The 15,992-nt window shown below is 46.4% G+C and overlaps 1 protein-coding gene across 1 annotated transcript in view; it reads left to right on the forward strand.

Annotated features, from left to right (window-relative positions):
* The window catches only part of DOCK2 (dedicator of cytokinesis 2), a 474,846-nt gene that overhangs the window by 5,946 nt on the left and 452,908 nt on the right, over positions 1-15,992 (forward strand). The window contains exon 2 of the mRNA XM_069556001.1: positions 13,436-13,519. Coding sequence (XP_069412102.1) covers positions 13,436-13,519 — 84 coding nt within the window. The remainder of the gene's footprint in view (positions 1-13,435; positions 13,520-15,992) is intronic.

The raw sequence follows: 15,992 nt of genomic DNA on the forward strand, positions 1-15,992 counted from the left end.
GGACTGGGGTGCCCTGGAAAATTCTGCCTGCCTTCTTACGGCTTCCCAGCTGCTCTAAACCTATGAGCTCAGTTTTCTGTTGTCTCCTCACCTTCCTGATTTGGATATTCTGCGACTGCTAGATGGCGCCAGCCTGATGGCCCCAGCAGGCTGCCCACCTCAACCTAGCATGTCTCTGCAGTCCTGGTACCTTCCGAATCTCCTCTCTGTGTTTATTTGTTCGGTCTTGAGAGAGAAGGTCTGATTGAATCGATTGACCTTTTTCAGAAAGGCCACCCCAAGTCAGAGGTCAATGCCAAGCTAAGAATGAACCCCACTCTGATCAGGATACTGCCTCTGCCTTTCCCAATATGCTCTGGCTATGGGACAGGGCTGGCAGGAATTGTGAGTGGGGACAGATTCTTTGCATAGGAGGCGTGAGTCAAACATGGATTCCAAACACACCAGGGGAGAACTCCGCTACAGAGGGACCACTATTACTGCTCTGACTGCCAGAGTTAATAGTAAAAGAGGACAGACAGAGACCATCATTTACTCATCAATTTGTTCACTCATTCACTCCTTCCTACCTAATTTATTTCTTAAATATTTATCGGGCATTTCCTATGGGCTAGATAGGGAAATTACTAGAACTTGGCCAGTATGTTTCCTACCCTTTTGGAGTTTATAGTCTAGTGGGAAGACTAAAGGCATCTTGTGGGAAAATCAATAAGTATATCACTGTAAATTATGATATGTGCTATTCTGAAGAAAAGAGCCTGTCTCATGAATGAGAATATTGGAGAGAGGGAATCTTAAAACTGGATGGTCTCAGAAGGCCCCTGAGGAGCAATGGGGGGAAAACATTGTAAAGGAAATGGCTTAGAGAGATCCTATTTTTGCTGTGGAAGCAAGCTATACCTTTGGATTTGCCTCCAAAAGTTAGTCTGGCGCAATAAAAACACATGGATGGAAATCTGATTTCCTTCCTGCCACCAATTCGTAGGTGCCTGATCCTCCTCCTTTCTGATGCTTCAGCAGTTTGGGATTGTTGAAGAGTGCCTGCTGGGCTGACTGTTCGAGTCCATTTATGGAGATTGTCCTAATCCCTAGGTTTATGGGAACTGCATTTGTTAGTGGCCATCTTGCCCCCAACCATAATATTTGTGTTTGAATGAGCCTTGACAGAATATGTTTGCTAAGCTTTGCTTCCTTCTGAGTTCTGCATTCTTATATCACTGCTGAATATTGAGACAGGTGTGTAGTCACCATAATATTCTGCTAGTTTCTGGGCCTTTGGACTTCTTTCTGGGTTTGTGTGTGTGTTTTTGTTTTTAGGTTTGTAGGCCTTTAATTTAATGGCCAGTTACACATGCGGGCTGCAGTCTGTGTTCTGTGGCAAATGTTCTGCAAATGGGGAATGCTAATGCTTATTGCCAGCCAACTCCAGAAGGTTGTGGAGGCACCACAAATGTTCCCTTTAACAGGCACTGTCTCCTTTCTTTCCACTTTCTTTAATTGATGTGAGTTAAAAAACAGCCAGGCTGAGTTTGTCAACCTCTGAAGTCTCACTTGGTTTCTAGTTCTCTTGGAAAAAAGTCATCCATGTCTTGCTCCTCTGACCCGACTAGAACACTGTCAGCTTCGACATTGATTTAAAGAAGCTGTGCAGGTGGTGGGTGTGACTGACAGTGTCAGCACCTTTCCAGACCCCCTCCAGACATTGCCCCAGGGCACTCAGAATCCCCCTGATAAAACAGAACTGCTTGGGTCAAAGCCTAAACCAGGATGGTGCAGAGGACCTAGGTGGGCAATGTGACTTGCATAGGTGCCTCAGCATCCAGCACAGGGTGTGAACAGAGCCAGTGCTGAGCAGGCATCTGTCAGGATGGATTAAGTGCTAGCAATGTCAGGTTTCAGAGACCGTGACTGGTGTGCTAGGCTGCAGCAAGGTGCAAACCTGGCACCAACTAGACCTGGATGACTTGGCCGGGAAATGGGATTTTGCTGCTTGCCTGCCTGGTGGTGGCAGTAAGGGAGCTGTCTCAGGAGACAGTGTTCCAGGCAGAATAAACAGCCAAGGAAACCTCTCTGGTGTGTGGGAGGCCAGTGTGGATAGAGCAGAGTAAGCCAGGAGCAGAGTGCTCAGAAACGAGTGCTCTGAGCAGAGGTTGTATTGAGCAATGCCTGGCACGTGTTGTAAGACTTTGGCTTTTAGTCTGAATGGAAGGGGATAGGGCATTGAAGGATTTGAGAAGAATTGCAGTATGTTTTGTCTTTTTTAAAATTTAATTTTTAATTGAAGTATAGTTGAATTACATGTTGTGTTAATTTCTGCTGTACAGCAAAGTGACTCAGTTACACACACACACACACACACACACACACACACACTTGTCGTTCAGTCGCTAAGTTGCGTCTGACTCTTTGCGATCCCATGGACTGCAGCACGCTAGGCTTCCCTGTCCTTCACCATCTCCCAAAGCTTGCTCAAACTCATGTCCATTGAGTCCATTGCCATCCAACCATCTCATCCCCTATCATCCCCTTCTCCTCCTGCCTTCTTTTCAGCATCAATCTTTCCCAGCATCAGGGTCTTTTGCAATATGTTAGCTCTTAGCATCAGGTGGCCAAAGTATTGGAGCTTCTGCTTCAGCATCAGTCCTTCCAATAAATATGATTTATCACAGGATATTGAATATAGCTCCCCATGCTGTGCAGTCGGTCCTTGTTTATCCATTCTACGTGTAATAGTTTGTATCTACTAACCCCAAACTCCCAGCCTATCCCTGTCCCACCCCTCCCCCTTGGCAACCACTGTCTGTCTCATTTTAAAAGGATTATTGTAGACATTTTATGGCTAGTAGATAGAAAGGAATTCACTGTGGAGGCAGGGAGGCCAGCACAGCAGTTACTATAATAATCTAGGCAAGAGATGGTGGTGGGGGGCACCCAGGGGTATAGCAGGGGAGATGAGATGTGCTTGGCTGGGTGTGTATTGTAGGTCGAGCAAATGGGATTTTCCTCAGGGATTGAATGTAGGTATGAGAGAAAGGGAATAATCAGGGGTGACACTATTGTTTTTGGTCTGAGCAGCTGGAAGAATGGAATTGCATACAGGACTTCCTTAGTTAATCCCCTGGTCTAAGTTGTCATCGATATTGCCATAAATAATAACATCGCCTCAACTTTTTCCAATCTGGCCTATTTGTGAAGCACAGTGGTGTCATGTTGAACCCTTACAGCTATGCTGAGAGGTGAGTCCTTTTATCTTCATGTCAAAGATGAGGAAATTGAAGAGCAGAGAGCTTCAAACTCTTACTGAAATGCAGCCTCTTTCCAGCAGTTTTCTTACACCTCATCCCTGGAAGAAATTTCTTCTGGTGTCCTGAAATCATTTTTCATCTTGCCTTTTAGTTTTATGTGACTGCATTATCTCCCCCCCCCCCCCCGGGTGGCTTATTGTTTGAGGGCTGAGCTCTGTTGGAGGTCAACCTCAATTCCCTCTGGTTCTTGATGGAACCAGATTCCATCTGGTACTAGCACAAACGTGGTGGGTCAGAGAGTCTCATCGATACTGTGACATGGGACCCTTGGGAAAATCCAGTGAAATCTATAAATCCTCTTCCTACAAAAACATGCACACGTCCACTTTTGCAGTACCGTCTCATTCAGGCCCGTTCATGGAAGCCAGCTATGGACCCTGGTAAAGTGCACTCAGTGACTAGACACAATAGACACAGCCAAGGCACTCTGCCCAAAGTGTGGATTCTTAGATCTGGGAGTGGTCAGGATTAAGGAAACTATTTTTATAGTCTATTCAGATCGCTTAAGTCCAGTAAATCCATGCTAAGTTATGGTCCTGGGCTGAGTGTGGGGGTGCAGAGCTGAAGATCAGTCTCTTCTCTCAGCAAGGTGATGAGCCAGTAGTAGTCTCTCCTTTTTGCCTGAGGCAGCAACAGACAATGTTACGAGTGCTAATGCCCCCGTCTCTCAGGTTGGAGATGGGTGCACCCCTTGCTTCAGGTCACTGGGGCTCCTGCCATCGCCCCGTCAGATTTCACTGTGGCCTCATGTAGAACTGTCTGGCTCCTCCATAGAACATGAACACCATGGCGGCAGTACTGCGTTTCATGTTCTTCTCCAGCACAAAATGCCTAGCCCAGAATAGTTGTTGACTGGATGAATGGATGCGTCAGTAAGCGTATGAGAGGGCAGAAGGTGGGGGATGAAGAGGGAATAGAGGTTGAAGGTTTTACATTCTCTAGTAGCCTCATAAGGCTCAGATGAATTGTCCCCTCCTGCCCTTATCCCCAGCTCCTTTCCTGTCTGGAGGCTGAGTCGTCTGAGCGAGCTCACAACAACTGAGGCGTTCTTGAACTCTCCTCTAAATACCTGGATCCCTGCACCAAGCCCCACAGTTCTCACCTCAGGACTCACTTGAACTCTGGACCCGTCAAGCTGATTTCCCTTCTCTTTTCCTTGCCCTTGTGGCCTTCCCTCCCCACCTTCCTCCCCAGGGCTGTCACCCCAGTTCTCCCCCTTGCCCTCCCCCTGCCCTTTCCTCTCCCTCCAGTCTCACTTCCTTCATGGGGCCTCTCTTGATCTCTCTCTTCTGAGAGATCACAGCTGCCATGCTCCACAGCTTCAGTTCAGTTCAGTTCAGTCGTTCAGTCGTGTCCGACTCTTTAGACCCCATGGACTGCAGCACGCCAGGCCTCCCTGTCCATCACCAACTTCTGGAGCTTGCTGAAACTCATGTCTGTCGAGTTGGTGATGCCATCCAGTCATCTCATCCTCTGTTGTCCCCTTCTCCTGCCTTCAATCTTTCCCAGGATCAGGGTCTTTTCTAAGGAGTCAGTTCTTCGCATCAGGTGGCCAGAGTATTGGAGTTTCATCTTCAGCATCAGTCCTTCTAATGAATATTCAGGACTGATTTCCTTTAGGATGATAGCCTCTTATTTCTTGTGTGTTCATTTTATCTCTTGAACTAGATTTCCCAAAATCTCCAGGATAGCAGGCTTCACCCTCTGTCACCCCCTCCCACCTTCTGCGGAGCCCAGCAGTGCACCACACTCCCGCATTGGAGCTTGGGGACTGAGAAATCAGCCCTTGGTTTCATCATAAAGCCTCTCTTCCAAGTCTAGTATGTGAGTGTGTGAACACAGAACAGTGTGAGACAATGTGTGCATGGGTGTGTGCATATACCTATACTGGGGACACTGGGAAAAAGAGAGTGAATCCCAGCATGATGTTTTTGCAGGACTCATCAACCTTGACACTATTGGTATTTGGGGCCAGATCATTCTTGATATGGGGCTGTCTTGTACACTGTGGGATATTTAGCAGTGTCCCTGACCTCCACCAGCTAGATGCTAGGAGCTCCCCCACTCCCCATCCCTGCCTCCCCCACCCCCAGGATTGTGACAACCAAGCATGTGTCCAGCGTTGTCAAGTGTTCCCTTCCCCACATTTGTCCCCAGTTGAGAGTCACTGCTTAGAGAACTCCTGGGAATTCATATACTTTCGTCTTGTTGGCTGGGTACGTCACCTTGGCTCACCAGTGGCAACCTGTAAGGTTTTAGGAGGACCCAGTAGGGGTCCCAAAGCACCTGACAGAAGTGGGTGCCAAATACACATCCTTTAGCCAGAGGCAGTGCAATGTAGTGGCTGAGGCTGTGTATTCTGAAGACAGCCCACCTCGGGTGAGATCCTCCTTTCCATCTGGGTCACCCCGGGCTGTTCACTTCATCTTACACTACCTGAGTGTCCTCATGTGTAAAACAGAGATGCTAATCATTGTACCCACCACGAGAATTGTGAGAGGATTAAATGGGTGACTGTGGGTCAAGTCATCGGAGAAGTCTGATAACTAGAAGTGTTCACAGAGGTTGTGATTCTTGTCCCTCCTGATCGGAGGAAGACATCTTCTCCTTGATTCCCTCTAGCTGTGATTCTTCTGCCTCATCCACTGCCAACTTGCACCAGGTTTGAGCTCTGGCCTTGCTGCTGGAAGCTTCTGCTGGGTCATTGCACTCACCCTCCTGATGCAACGTCAGGTTGTTGCCTTGGTATTGAGGCTACCAACACCTTGCCCAGAGACTCCAGCCAAACTACCTGTATATTTTAATAAAAGTGTGTGTTTCTTTTGAATCCAAAGTGGACCTGCCGGCTGGTTCTATTTCTTCTGGAATGGAGACCCTCCAAAGCCCAGATCAGAGACTAGAGAAATGAGCTTCAGGCAATTACATTCTTTTTCGCCAATACTGTTTGTGTTCCCTTACACGGCTGCTTGTACAAACTCTATTGACAATTGGTGTTTGCTGAAGCTTTTGTTTTCAAACCTGTCTGCAAGTGGCAGGGTCCTGATGAGGTACAAATCCATCCTGAAGGGTCACAGGGCACTCAATGGCTGCCATCAAAATTGGCAATCCAGCTGGCTCAGCAACTCATTAAATAATGTCAAGAAATGCAAGAAAAAACTTGGGAGACGAGACATACCTGCCATGCATGGGTGTAATCCTTCAGTTCAACAAGTATTTATTAAAGTTCAGTAAATATTGATTGAACTTCAACTGTGAGTCAGATGCTGTTCTCAGCACTGGGAATTCACTGGGCACCAGGCAGGCTCAGTCTCCACCCTGGCTGAGGTTGAAGAAGACAGGAAATTAACAAGTCTAGTGTGTGTGTATATATATACATATATATATGTGTATATATATACACACACATATGTATGTTTATCTATGTTTATAGATATACACATATAGACATATATACTCACACACACACAATAACTGTGATATCAGCACTGGGCTAGTCAGGAAAGGAAAGACTTCAGATTCCAGTCTGGGTTTGACTCTCTTTTCTAGTTGTGTGGCCATGGGCAAGTTCCTTAATCTTTTTTTTCAGTTTCTTGTATGTTACATGGAGGGTAATACATTGAAGGGTTACAGTGAAGATTACATGAGCTAATACAAGTAATACATAAGTAATTTTGTCTGTCTTATTTGTCACTGTAACCCACATAGCCAGAGCAGTCTCTGGCATGCAGTAGGTATTGAGAGTGAATGTTTGTTGAAAAATACCATGTACTTGGTATGTAACGTGTGCTCAGTAAGTATTCACCATTGTGAGGGGGAGGTGAATAAGCTGTATATGAAGTAGGAACAGTCCAGATTTCTGGGCAATTCTGTTTAACTTACTTGTTGGGCTTCCTTGGTGACTCAGTGCTAAAGAATTCGCCTGCCAGTGCAGGAGACACAGGTTCGATTCCTGGGTCGGGAAACTCCCCTGAAGAAGGAACTGGCAACTCATTCCAGTATTCTCGCCTGGAAAATCCCATGGACATAGGAGCCTGGTGGGCTACAGTCGATGGGGTTGCAAAAGAGTCGGACAGGATTTGGCGACTAAACAACAGGAACTTATTAGTTAGAGACGAAAGAATAAGTTGTTTACTCTCTCTCTACTTCAGCTTCCTCATCTATAAATCCAAGTGAAATCTTGTACTTATCTCCTAACACTGTAAGAAGCACAGAGACCCCTCTCTATTCATTTATGTGAGCTGCATGCTGTAACAGTGTATGCTTACTTTTTCCTTAATCTCTTGATTTAGGCTCCTGATGAGCAGCCTATTTCAATACATTTAAGTTAAATCTGTAGCTAATCAGTGGATTTGATTTCCAGGGTTGTTGGAAGTCCCACCTGTCTTAAAGTAGCTGTTCCCCCTGGCTTGACAATCTAGGATTTCCAGCATGAATAGCCTCATTGGGTTCGATGACCTTAGATGGCCCTAGTGCTTGAAATACCCCTTTGATCCTCAGCCATAAGTAGTTTGGTCTGGTTAGGCTTGTCAGTAACCAGCTGCTGCCTTAGCTGCTGATGTAGTATTTTAATACAGGGAAAGGTCAAATCCTTTGTTGGGTTGTACCAATATTCTCCTAGGCACGGAAACTTCATAAAAAAGGGGAAGCTGAGATAGGTGTCTATGGAAATCTTCCCACCACTTGTTTATCTTTCGTGGATGGACATGGCCAGAGTGGGGAAGGCTATGATTTCAGTGATTTTTACTTATTTATTCCTGTAGGTTCCTCCAGTTTTTCTGCCTTTTCCATCACTCACTCAAAACTTGAGAGTGGTTAGACCTGCAAGGAGTGGTGAGATGACCTGTTCTGACACTGGTCAGAAACACCTCAAGTGAGATTCATAGATAAGCAATAAAACTTTAGCAACGGGTGGCATTCTGGTTCAAAGTTTCCTGTTAGTCATTTAGAAAAGTTAACAGAATTGGGTATTGGTATGCAAAGCCACTTCCTTTGTCGACAAGTAATGTCTTCTTTTCCCCAAATGGAGCCTTGAGAACAGAGGTCCTCGTGCAAAGGCAGAAATACATTTATAAATTAAATGGCAATGTCAGTTACTTTCATTTTCTTATAATGTGAGTCTTTGGAATGAATACAGACCTTCACGTTGGATATCAGGTTTCAAGATCTCTCCAAGATATCTTCTTAAGCCTCTCACCTGGCAGAGGTGGGCAGAGTTGGAGGAAGAGGGTCCTAAGGAAAGATGGGAAGCCTACAGGCTGGGAACAAAATAAGAGTCTTGCTCTGAACTTCAGATATCCAATGGACAGGCCTAATTTGCTAGTGCTCCAGAGGTGAACACATTGTGGATGGCTTTCCTCTGTTAGAAACCTCAGGTACCTCTGTGGCCCTGCCCAGCTCCATGTCAGGTGTGTCGTCAGCCAGACCTCTGGAGCTGGAGGGTTCAGGAAGTGGGGAATCTGCAGAGTTAGGGCATCAACAAGCTGTAGTGTCCAAATGCCAGCAGCCTGTTTGGGGGCAGGGCTTGAAGTCAGGCCAAGTGTGGACGGAAATGGAGAAACAGGGCATCTTTATGCAGGAGAAGAGAACTCTTGAGTCCCCTGAGAGTCCTCTCAGGTTTCATTTTGGGCAAAGGTTTTATTTTATTTGATTCCTTTTTATAATTTATCTCTCTTTAACAATATTCTCCATTTGGGGAGACATTATTTTTCTGGTTTCCTTTAGTTCCTTGTCCATAGTTTTCTTTAGCTACTTGAGCATATTTAAAATAATTGATTGAAAGTCTTTGTCTTCTAAGTCCATTGTCTATCCTTCTTTGGGACAGTTTTTATTTCCTTTTTTTCTCTGTGATGGACTTTAATTTCTTGTTTCTTATAATCCTCAAAATTTTGTGTTGAAAACGGGATATCTTGAATATTATGATGTGCTAGCTTGGACATCAGAGTCTCCCTCCTTGCCAGGGCTTGTTGTCACTCCTTCATACACATTGTACCAGTTGGTTTGATTAGTGATTTTTCTAAAGCATTTTATTAAGACCATGTGGTTTGTTGCGTATGGTCACGGACGTCTCTAAATGCCTGGAATTGAGAGAAAACAGTCTAGTCTTTGCAGCTGTGTGTGGGTGTTTGGACATACCTTCAACGCTTAGCTAGCCCATTTACAACTTTGCCTTTAGCCTGCATTTCCTTCCTGCATGGAGCTTGACAGTCAACCAGAGCTGAGATGTGGGCTTTCTCACACCCTTTCTCAACATGTGTCCAACTCTACGTGGTCTTCTAGATCCCTAGTGATATGCTGTACTCTTCAAAGCTCTTGTTCTCCAAAGCATTTCAATTCTAAGCCTTTCCTCCCGGGCTTAGAGGTAGGATTATCGTTTGCCCCAACTTACATTCTTTGCCCTGTACAGCAGCAGGTAGTTCTTTTGACTTAATATTTTTGATTAATGCCCTTTGCATGGCTGCATCTCCGCCTTCAGTTCAGTCACTCAGTCGTGTCCAACTCTTTGCGACTCCATGCATTGCAGCACACCAGGCCTCCCTGTCCATCACCGACTCCCAGAGTTCACTCAAACACATCCATCGAGTCAGTGATGCCATCCAGCCATCTCATCTTCTGTCGTCCCCTTCTCCTCCTGCCCCCAATCCCTCCCAGCATCAGGGTCTTTTCCAATGAGCCAACTCTTTACATGAGGTGGCCAAAGTATTGGAATTTCAGCTTTAGCATCAGTCCTTCCAATGAACACTCAGGACTGATCTTTAGAAACCCAGGAATGATCTCCTTTAGAATGGACTGGATGGATCTCCTTGCAGTCTGAGGGACTCTCAAGAGTCTTCTCCAACACCACAGTTCAAAAGCATCAATTCTTCGGTGCTCAGCCTTCTTCATAGTCCAACTCTCACAGCCATACATGACCACTGGAAAAACCATAGCCTTGACTAGATGGACCTTTGTTGACAAAGTAATGTCTCTGCTTTTGAATATGCTGTCTAGTTTGGTCATAACTTTCCTTCCAAGGAGTAAGTGTCTTTTAATTTAATCTGCACCAGATTTAATTTAATCTTTAATCACCATCTGCAGTGATTTTGGAGCCCCCCAAAATAAAGTCTGACACTGTTTCCACTGTTTCCCCATCTATTTGCCATGAAGTGAGGGGACCAGATGCCATGATCTTAGTTTTCTGAATGTTGAGCTTTAAGCCAACTTTTTCACTCTCCTCTTTCACTTTCTTCAAGAGGCTTTTTAGTTCCTCTTCACTTTCTGCCATAAGGGTGGTGTCATCTGAATCTCCGCCTTAGGAGAGTCCCAAATCAGGGAAATAAAGACAAACGCAGGGCTTTAGTCCTTCAGGAAGCCTACAGACAGATCAAAACAAACAACTGCAATTTCTTGGGACAAGGTCTGCTCTTCTCCCTCCAGCCTTGGGAATCCACACCACGAACATGGAATACCATCTTCAAGACTGCCACAACAAAAGACGGGGAAAAGAGAATGGGATAAGGATAAGGTAAAATGCTGCAAGACATTACCAGGTTTCAGTTTCCTTTTTCTTGAGTAAGCGTTTGCTTGGTTGCTGTAAATTCCTGACTGTTTTTCAGGGTTCTGATAAAGTTGGTTCTGACCATTTTTGCCAGATTTTTCATTGCAAGCACCTGTTCTTGCAGTTCCCTACTTCACCATTTTTTGCTGATTTGGCTCTAAGAAGTAGTTTTTGAACGCAATTTGTTGACAGGTAAGGAGAGACTGAGGACCAAAGGGAGAGGGAATGAACTGAGTCAATGGTAAGGCTGCCGAGGGGACTCAGGATTCTCCTCATTCAGTTCAGTCTGTCTTCTGTTTTGTCACATGGCTCAACAGCGTTGTCTCTCCTTGGTCCAGAGACCTCTGGGATTAGAAAGACAAAGCAAGGGTCTGCTCTTGGGCTTCCTCACATCCCCCCTGCCTCTCTCTATCCACTCTCTACATGGAAGCCAGAGTGATCACTCCCTTCCAGCCTTCCATCCTCTGATGTCTGTGTACAATGGGGTATTATTCAGCAGCAAAAATGAGTGAAGTAATGATAGTTGCTATAACATGGATGAACCTTTAAAACCTTGTGCTAAGCAGAAGAAGCCAGTTGCAAAAAACCATATATTATATGAAATGTCTAGAATGGACAAATCTACAGAGACAGAAAGTAGATGAGTGGCTGCTTGTGGCTGGGGGAACTTTTTAAGGTGTTGAGAATGTTCTAAAATTAATCTTAGTGATGGTTTCACAACTTGTGAGTAAATCTTTGAGTTACGTACTTTAAGTGGACAAACTGCCTCTGAATAAATCTGTTACCAAATAGCTAAGTACAACCTGTTGAGTTTCCTGTTGTCTTGAAATAAAGCCTAAGCTCATCCGGAAGTCCTGCGTGACCTGATTCTCGCCTCTCCAGCCTGCCTGCGTCACCCCCTCCTCTCTTAGCCCACTCCACACATGGCAGTTTCCCTTATGCCCTCTGTGCCAACTGTCTTCCTCACTCAGGGCCTTTGAACACACTGCTTCCTCTTCCTGAAATGCCCTTCCGCTCGTTGTCCCCATTGCTGACTTGTTTGACTCCTCCATCTATAATCAGCTCAGGGAGTAACCTCACTAACTACCCCAGGAAAAGTTGATGCCCCCCCCCAACAGCCCCCGTTGTTCTCTTGTGCGTGCTCAGACGTGTCCAACTCTTTGCGACCCATGGTTCCATGCACTGTAGCCCTCCAGGCTCCTCTGCCCCTGGAATTTTCTAGACAAGAATACTGTAATGGGTTGCATTTCTTCTCCAGGGGGTCTTCCCAACCCAGGGATCAAAACTGTGATTCTTGCATCTCCTGCATTGGCAGGTGGATTCCTTACCAACTGTATCACCTGGAAACTCACCTACCAGGTGGCCATGTTTGTCTCTTCCATCGCAGGTGTCATGTCCTATAACCTTATATTTATTTGTGTTTTCACCGAAAGAGCAAGATCATACTGGCATACTGTAGACACTTACCAAATACCTGCTGCCTAAATGAATGAGGACAACCTTGTAGGTTCAAATCATCCATCCTCCTGAGGGTCTTTCCTTAAATCAAACCACATGTATGTTGATTCATGGGTCAAATCAAACATCTCTGTTCTCTTCCTGAAGACCTCCCAAGTTGGGTATTCCTTGAACAAGCTTCATCTCTAGGTTAAGGTTATGGCCTGGTCCTCCCTTAAGTTATGCTGAGCAAGGGCTAGACACTGTAATGATAAAGTGTAATATCACATTCCAGGGGATTAGCAGAGGCCTCTGATAGCACAGAGGGGACTCTGGGTGTTTTCATAGCCAACTGCTGCTCCCCAGAAACTGGCAGTGTAAATGGGAAATCAGAGTACACTCTTGAATGTTAGGTACTCGCAAGAGTCCTACCAGCTATTAGGAGATGGGGATGGGTGGTTACGTGGCCTGGAGAAGTCAAGGAGGGCCTCATAGATAAAACAGGACTTGCCTGAAAGATTTGCTTTGGGAAAGGCCAGGAAACAGGCGTTTTACGATAGAGGAACACAGGTTGGCTAGAGCTGGGTAGGAGAAAGATACGGCTTTCTTAGACAGTGAAGACTGGGTGCTCTTTGAGTGGAGGAAAGACTGGTATTTTAGGCTGCTGTCACCAGGGGTGGAGTAACTGGGGAGCAGCGAGTAGCCCATGATAGCAGCTGAGAATAGAGATGTCAGACACTGATTTTCCTGTCACTTAACCTAATGACTTTGGCCAAATTGTTTAACCTCTCAGTACCTGCATTTCCTCGTGTGCGAAACGGGATCGCAGTTTACCCCTCACAGGATTGCTATGGGAATGGAACGTGGGGATGGCAGAGCACGGGACCGTGGAAAGTCGAGCACGGAGATGACATGAACACCCTTCCTGTCACCAGGCTGGGGTGCAGAGCCTGGCTAGGGAGCGGCGGTGCTTGACTAATGAGCAGAGGCCTTTGGGAGCCAGACTGGGCCTGCACTGACTCGTGTGGCAAGAGGTGGTTTGTACGCTGGTTTTGTTCAGCCCATGAGGGCTTCATGGGCATCGGATAAAGTCAAGAAAGGAAGGCGCAGAGATTCTTGGTATCCAGAGGTCTCACCATGCCTCTCTTTCATTTCACAGCCATATACAACTTCCAAGGCAGCGGGACCCCCCAGCTCTCCCTGCAGATTGGCGATGTGGTACGAATACAGGAGACCTGTGGAGGTAAGTCACTGGCCCAGGTGATCCTGGGATGCCAGGAGCCTGGGCTAAAGGTGTTGGGACACCCCCAGGACATACCCAGCCGCTCCGGCCTTCTCTTGGAACTTGCAACTCTGCGTGGTCTGTTTAAATATATCTTGCTGATATTAGTCATTCAGATTTACTAAAGACAGTGTTTTGTTATTGTAGGAATATATACTGAGAAGCCAAGTCCTGACTATGTGGTTTGACATTTGTTGTGCTTTTTGCTGCGCCATGGAGCTGTTGGGAGACTGTGACACCTTCCGGATACACTTCTTTATTAGTTTTAACACCATTATAAAGAAATCAGCATTTAACACCATTATAAAGAAATCAGCATTTAACACCATTACAAAGAAATCAGCATTTAACACCATTATAAAGAAATCAGCATTATTAGGGTCTTGAAAGGTCTGGAAAATTATAACCCTGATTCAGGAGGACTACGGTGCCCAGCTGCGTGGTTTGGGTCAGGGAGCAGTGTTCACTCCCTTCTTCTGCCTGGGAGCCCTGTCTTGGCTAAGGTAGCATCTCTTTCTTCCCGCAGAGGTGCTGCCTCTCGTGAAGCCAAGCGTCTACTGGGCTGTATCCACAGTATCGTGGTGGTGGTATTGGTGGTAGTGCATACTTTTTAAACTTTGCACTAAGGTTAATGGCCTTGGACTCATGAGGCAGACCATTAGAAATCAATGTATCAACTGTGTCACTGATAAGTTTGACATAGGGACCATGGCATGGGTGTAAGAGTTGAATGAACTTACGAATATGATGGCTATATTCAGGCAGGCTCTCCTGATCCTCACTGCCCAACTGGACCATGGTGGATCTCCCCAGACCGCCCCACCACCTCCACCACGTGGGCCTGCCTATAATCCTGCTGTGTGGAGGGTGTACCGTGTGTCCTTCTTGTGTCCAGGCAGAGCAAAGAAAAGGAAGGGCAGAGTGGGCTCTGTCCCTGTTTCCCAGCTAATCCCTTAGGTTAGGCTGTCCCATGCTGGGGTGGGGCTGAAGGGTGGGCACCAAGCAGGTGTGCTCCTGTTAACGAGGCCTGCTCAAGTGGAAATAGAGAGTCAGAGGAAAGGAGGCTGCCTACAGAACTAGCCAGCTGAGGGTTCTCACCTCATAGGTGGAACTGTACTATTCCCATTACATGTTAGGGTAGTTACTCCTCATAGCAACGCATAGGACAGGTAGCATCCTCAGCCCAAGATTAGCTGTATGCGATTAACAAGGCAGCTCTGCATGTTTGTGTAGGGGTGCATGTACTCTTGCACAGATGCGTGTGCACACACACACACACAAGCAAACCGAAATAAGCAAACAAACAGAAAACTTTTTTTGGAGGGAGAAAGAATTTGATATCTCAAAGCAACTTTACAGGAGTCATTGTGGGGGAAATGAGAACTCTGTTTACCTTCCTAACATTTACTCTTTGGTACTGTTGTTATTTTAGATACTATGAACTTTTCAGTGCTCAGGCCTCTAAAGTTCCCAATCTGATCCTGTTTTACCTGGAGATTGGGTGGGACTGGGGAGACGGGTCGGAGAAGGCAATGGCACCCCACTCCAGTACTCTTGCCTGGAAAATCCCATGGAAGGAAGAGCCTGGTGGGCTGCAGTCCGTGGGTTTGCTAAGAGTTGGACGCGACTGAGCGACTTCACTTTCACTTTTCACTCTCATGCATTGGAGAAGGAAATGGCAACCCACTCCAGTGTTCTTGCCTGGAGAATCCCAGGGATGGCGGAGCCTGGTGGGCTGCTGTCTATGGGGTCGCACAGAGTCGGACATGACTAAAGCGACTTAGCAGCAGGGGGAGATGGGTGGAGATCTGATTACAAACACCCTTCCCCTTTCCCACAGCGCAACCCTATGTTTTACACATGCAGTTCTTCTTAGTGGCAGATGAGTGACTTCTAAGTTAATCTACCAAGGGCAAGGAGTGGATATAAAGGCAGCAGGCAGAATGACTCCTCTCAGTGTCACTTTGTGCTCAGTTTAGTTCAGTTCAGTCGCTCAGTCGTGTCCGACTCTTTGCGACCCCACGAATCGCAGCACGCCAGGCCTCCCTGTTCATCACCATCTCCCAGAGTTCACTCAGACTCATGTCCATCGAGTCCGTGATGCCTTCCAGCCATCTCATCCTCGGTCGTCCCCTTCTCCTCCTGCCCTCAATCCCTCACAGCATCAGAGTATTTTCCAATGAGTCAACTCTTCGTGTGAGGTGGCCAAAGTACTGGAGTTTCAACTTCAGCATCATTCCCTCCAAAGAAATCCCAGGGCTGATCTCCTTCAGAATGGACTGGTTGGATCTCCTTGCAGTCCAAGGGACTCTCAAGAGTCTTCTCCAACACCACAGTTCAAAAGCATCAATTCTTCGGCACTCAGCCTTCTTCACAGTCCAACTCTCACATCCATACATGACCGCAGGAAAAAGCATAGCCTTGACTAGACGGA

This window comes from Ovis canadensis, chromosome 16 (genome assembly GCF_042477335.2).
Source record: "Ovis canadensis isolate MfBH-ARS-UI-01 breed Bighorn chromosome 16, ARS-UI_OviCan_v2, whole genome shotgun sequence".
Classification (NCBI taxonomy): domain Eukaryota; kingdom Metazoa; phylum Chordata; class Mammalia; order Artiodactyla; family Bovidae; genus Ovis; species Ovis canadensis.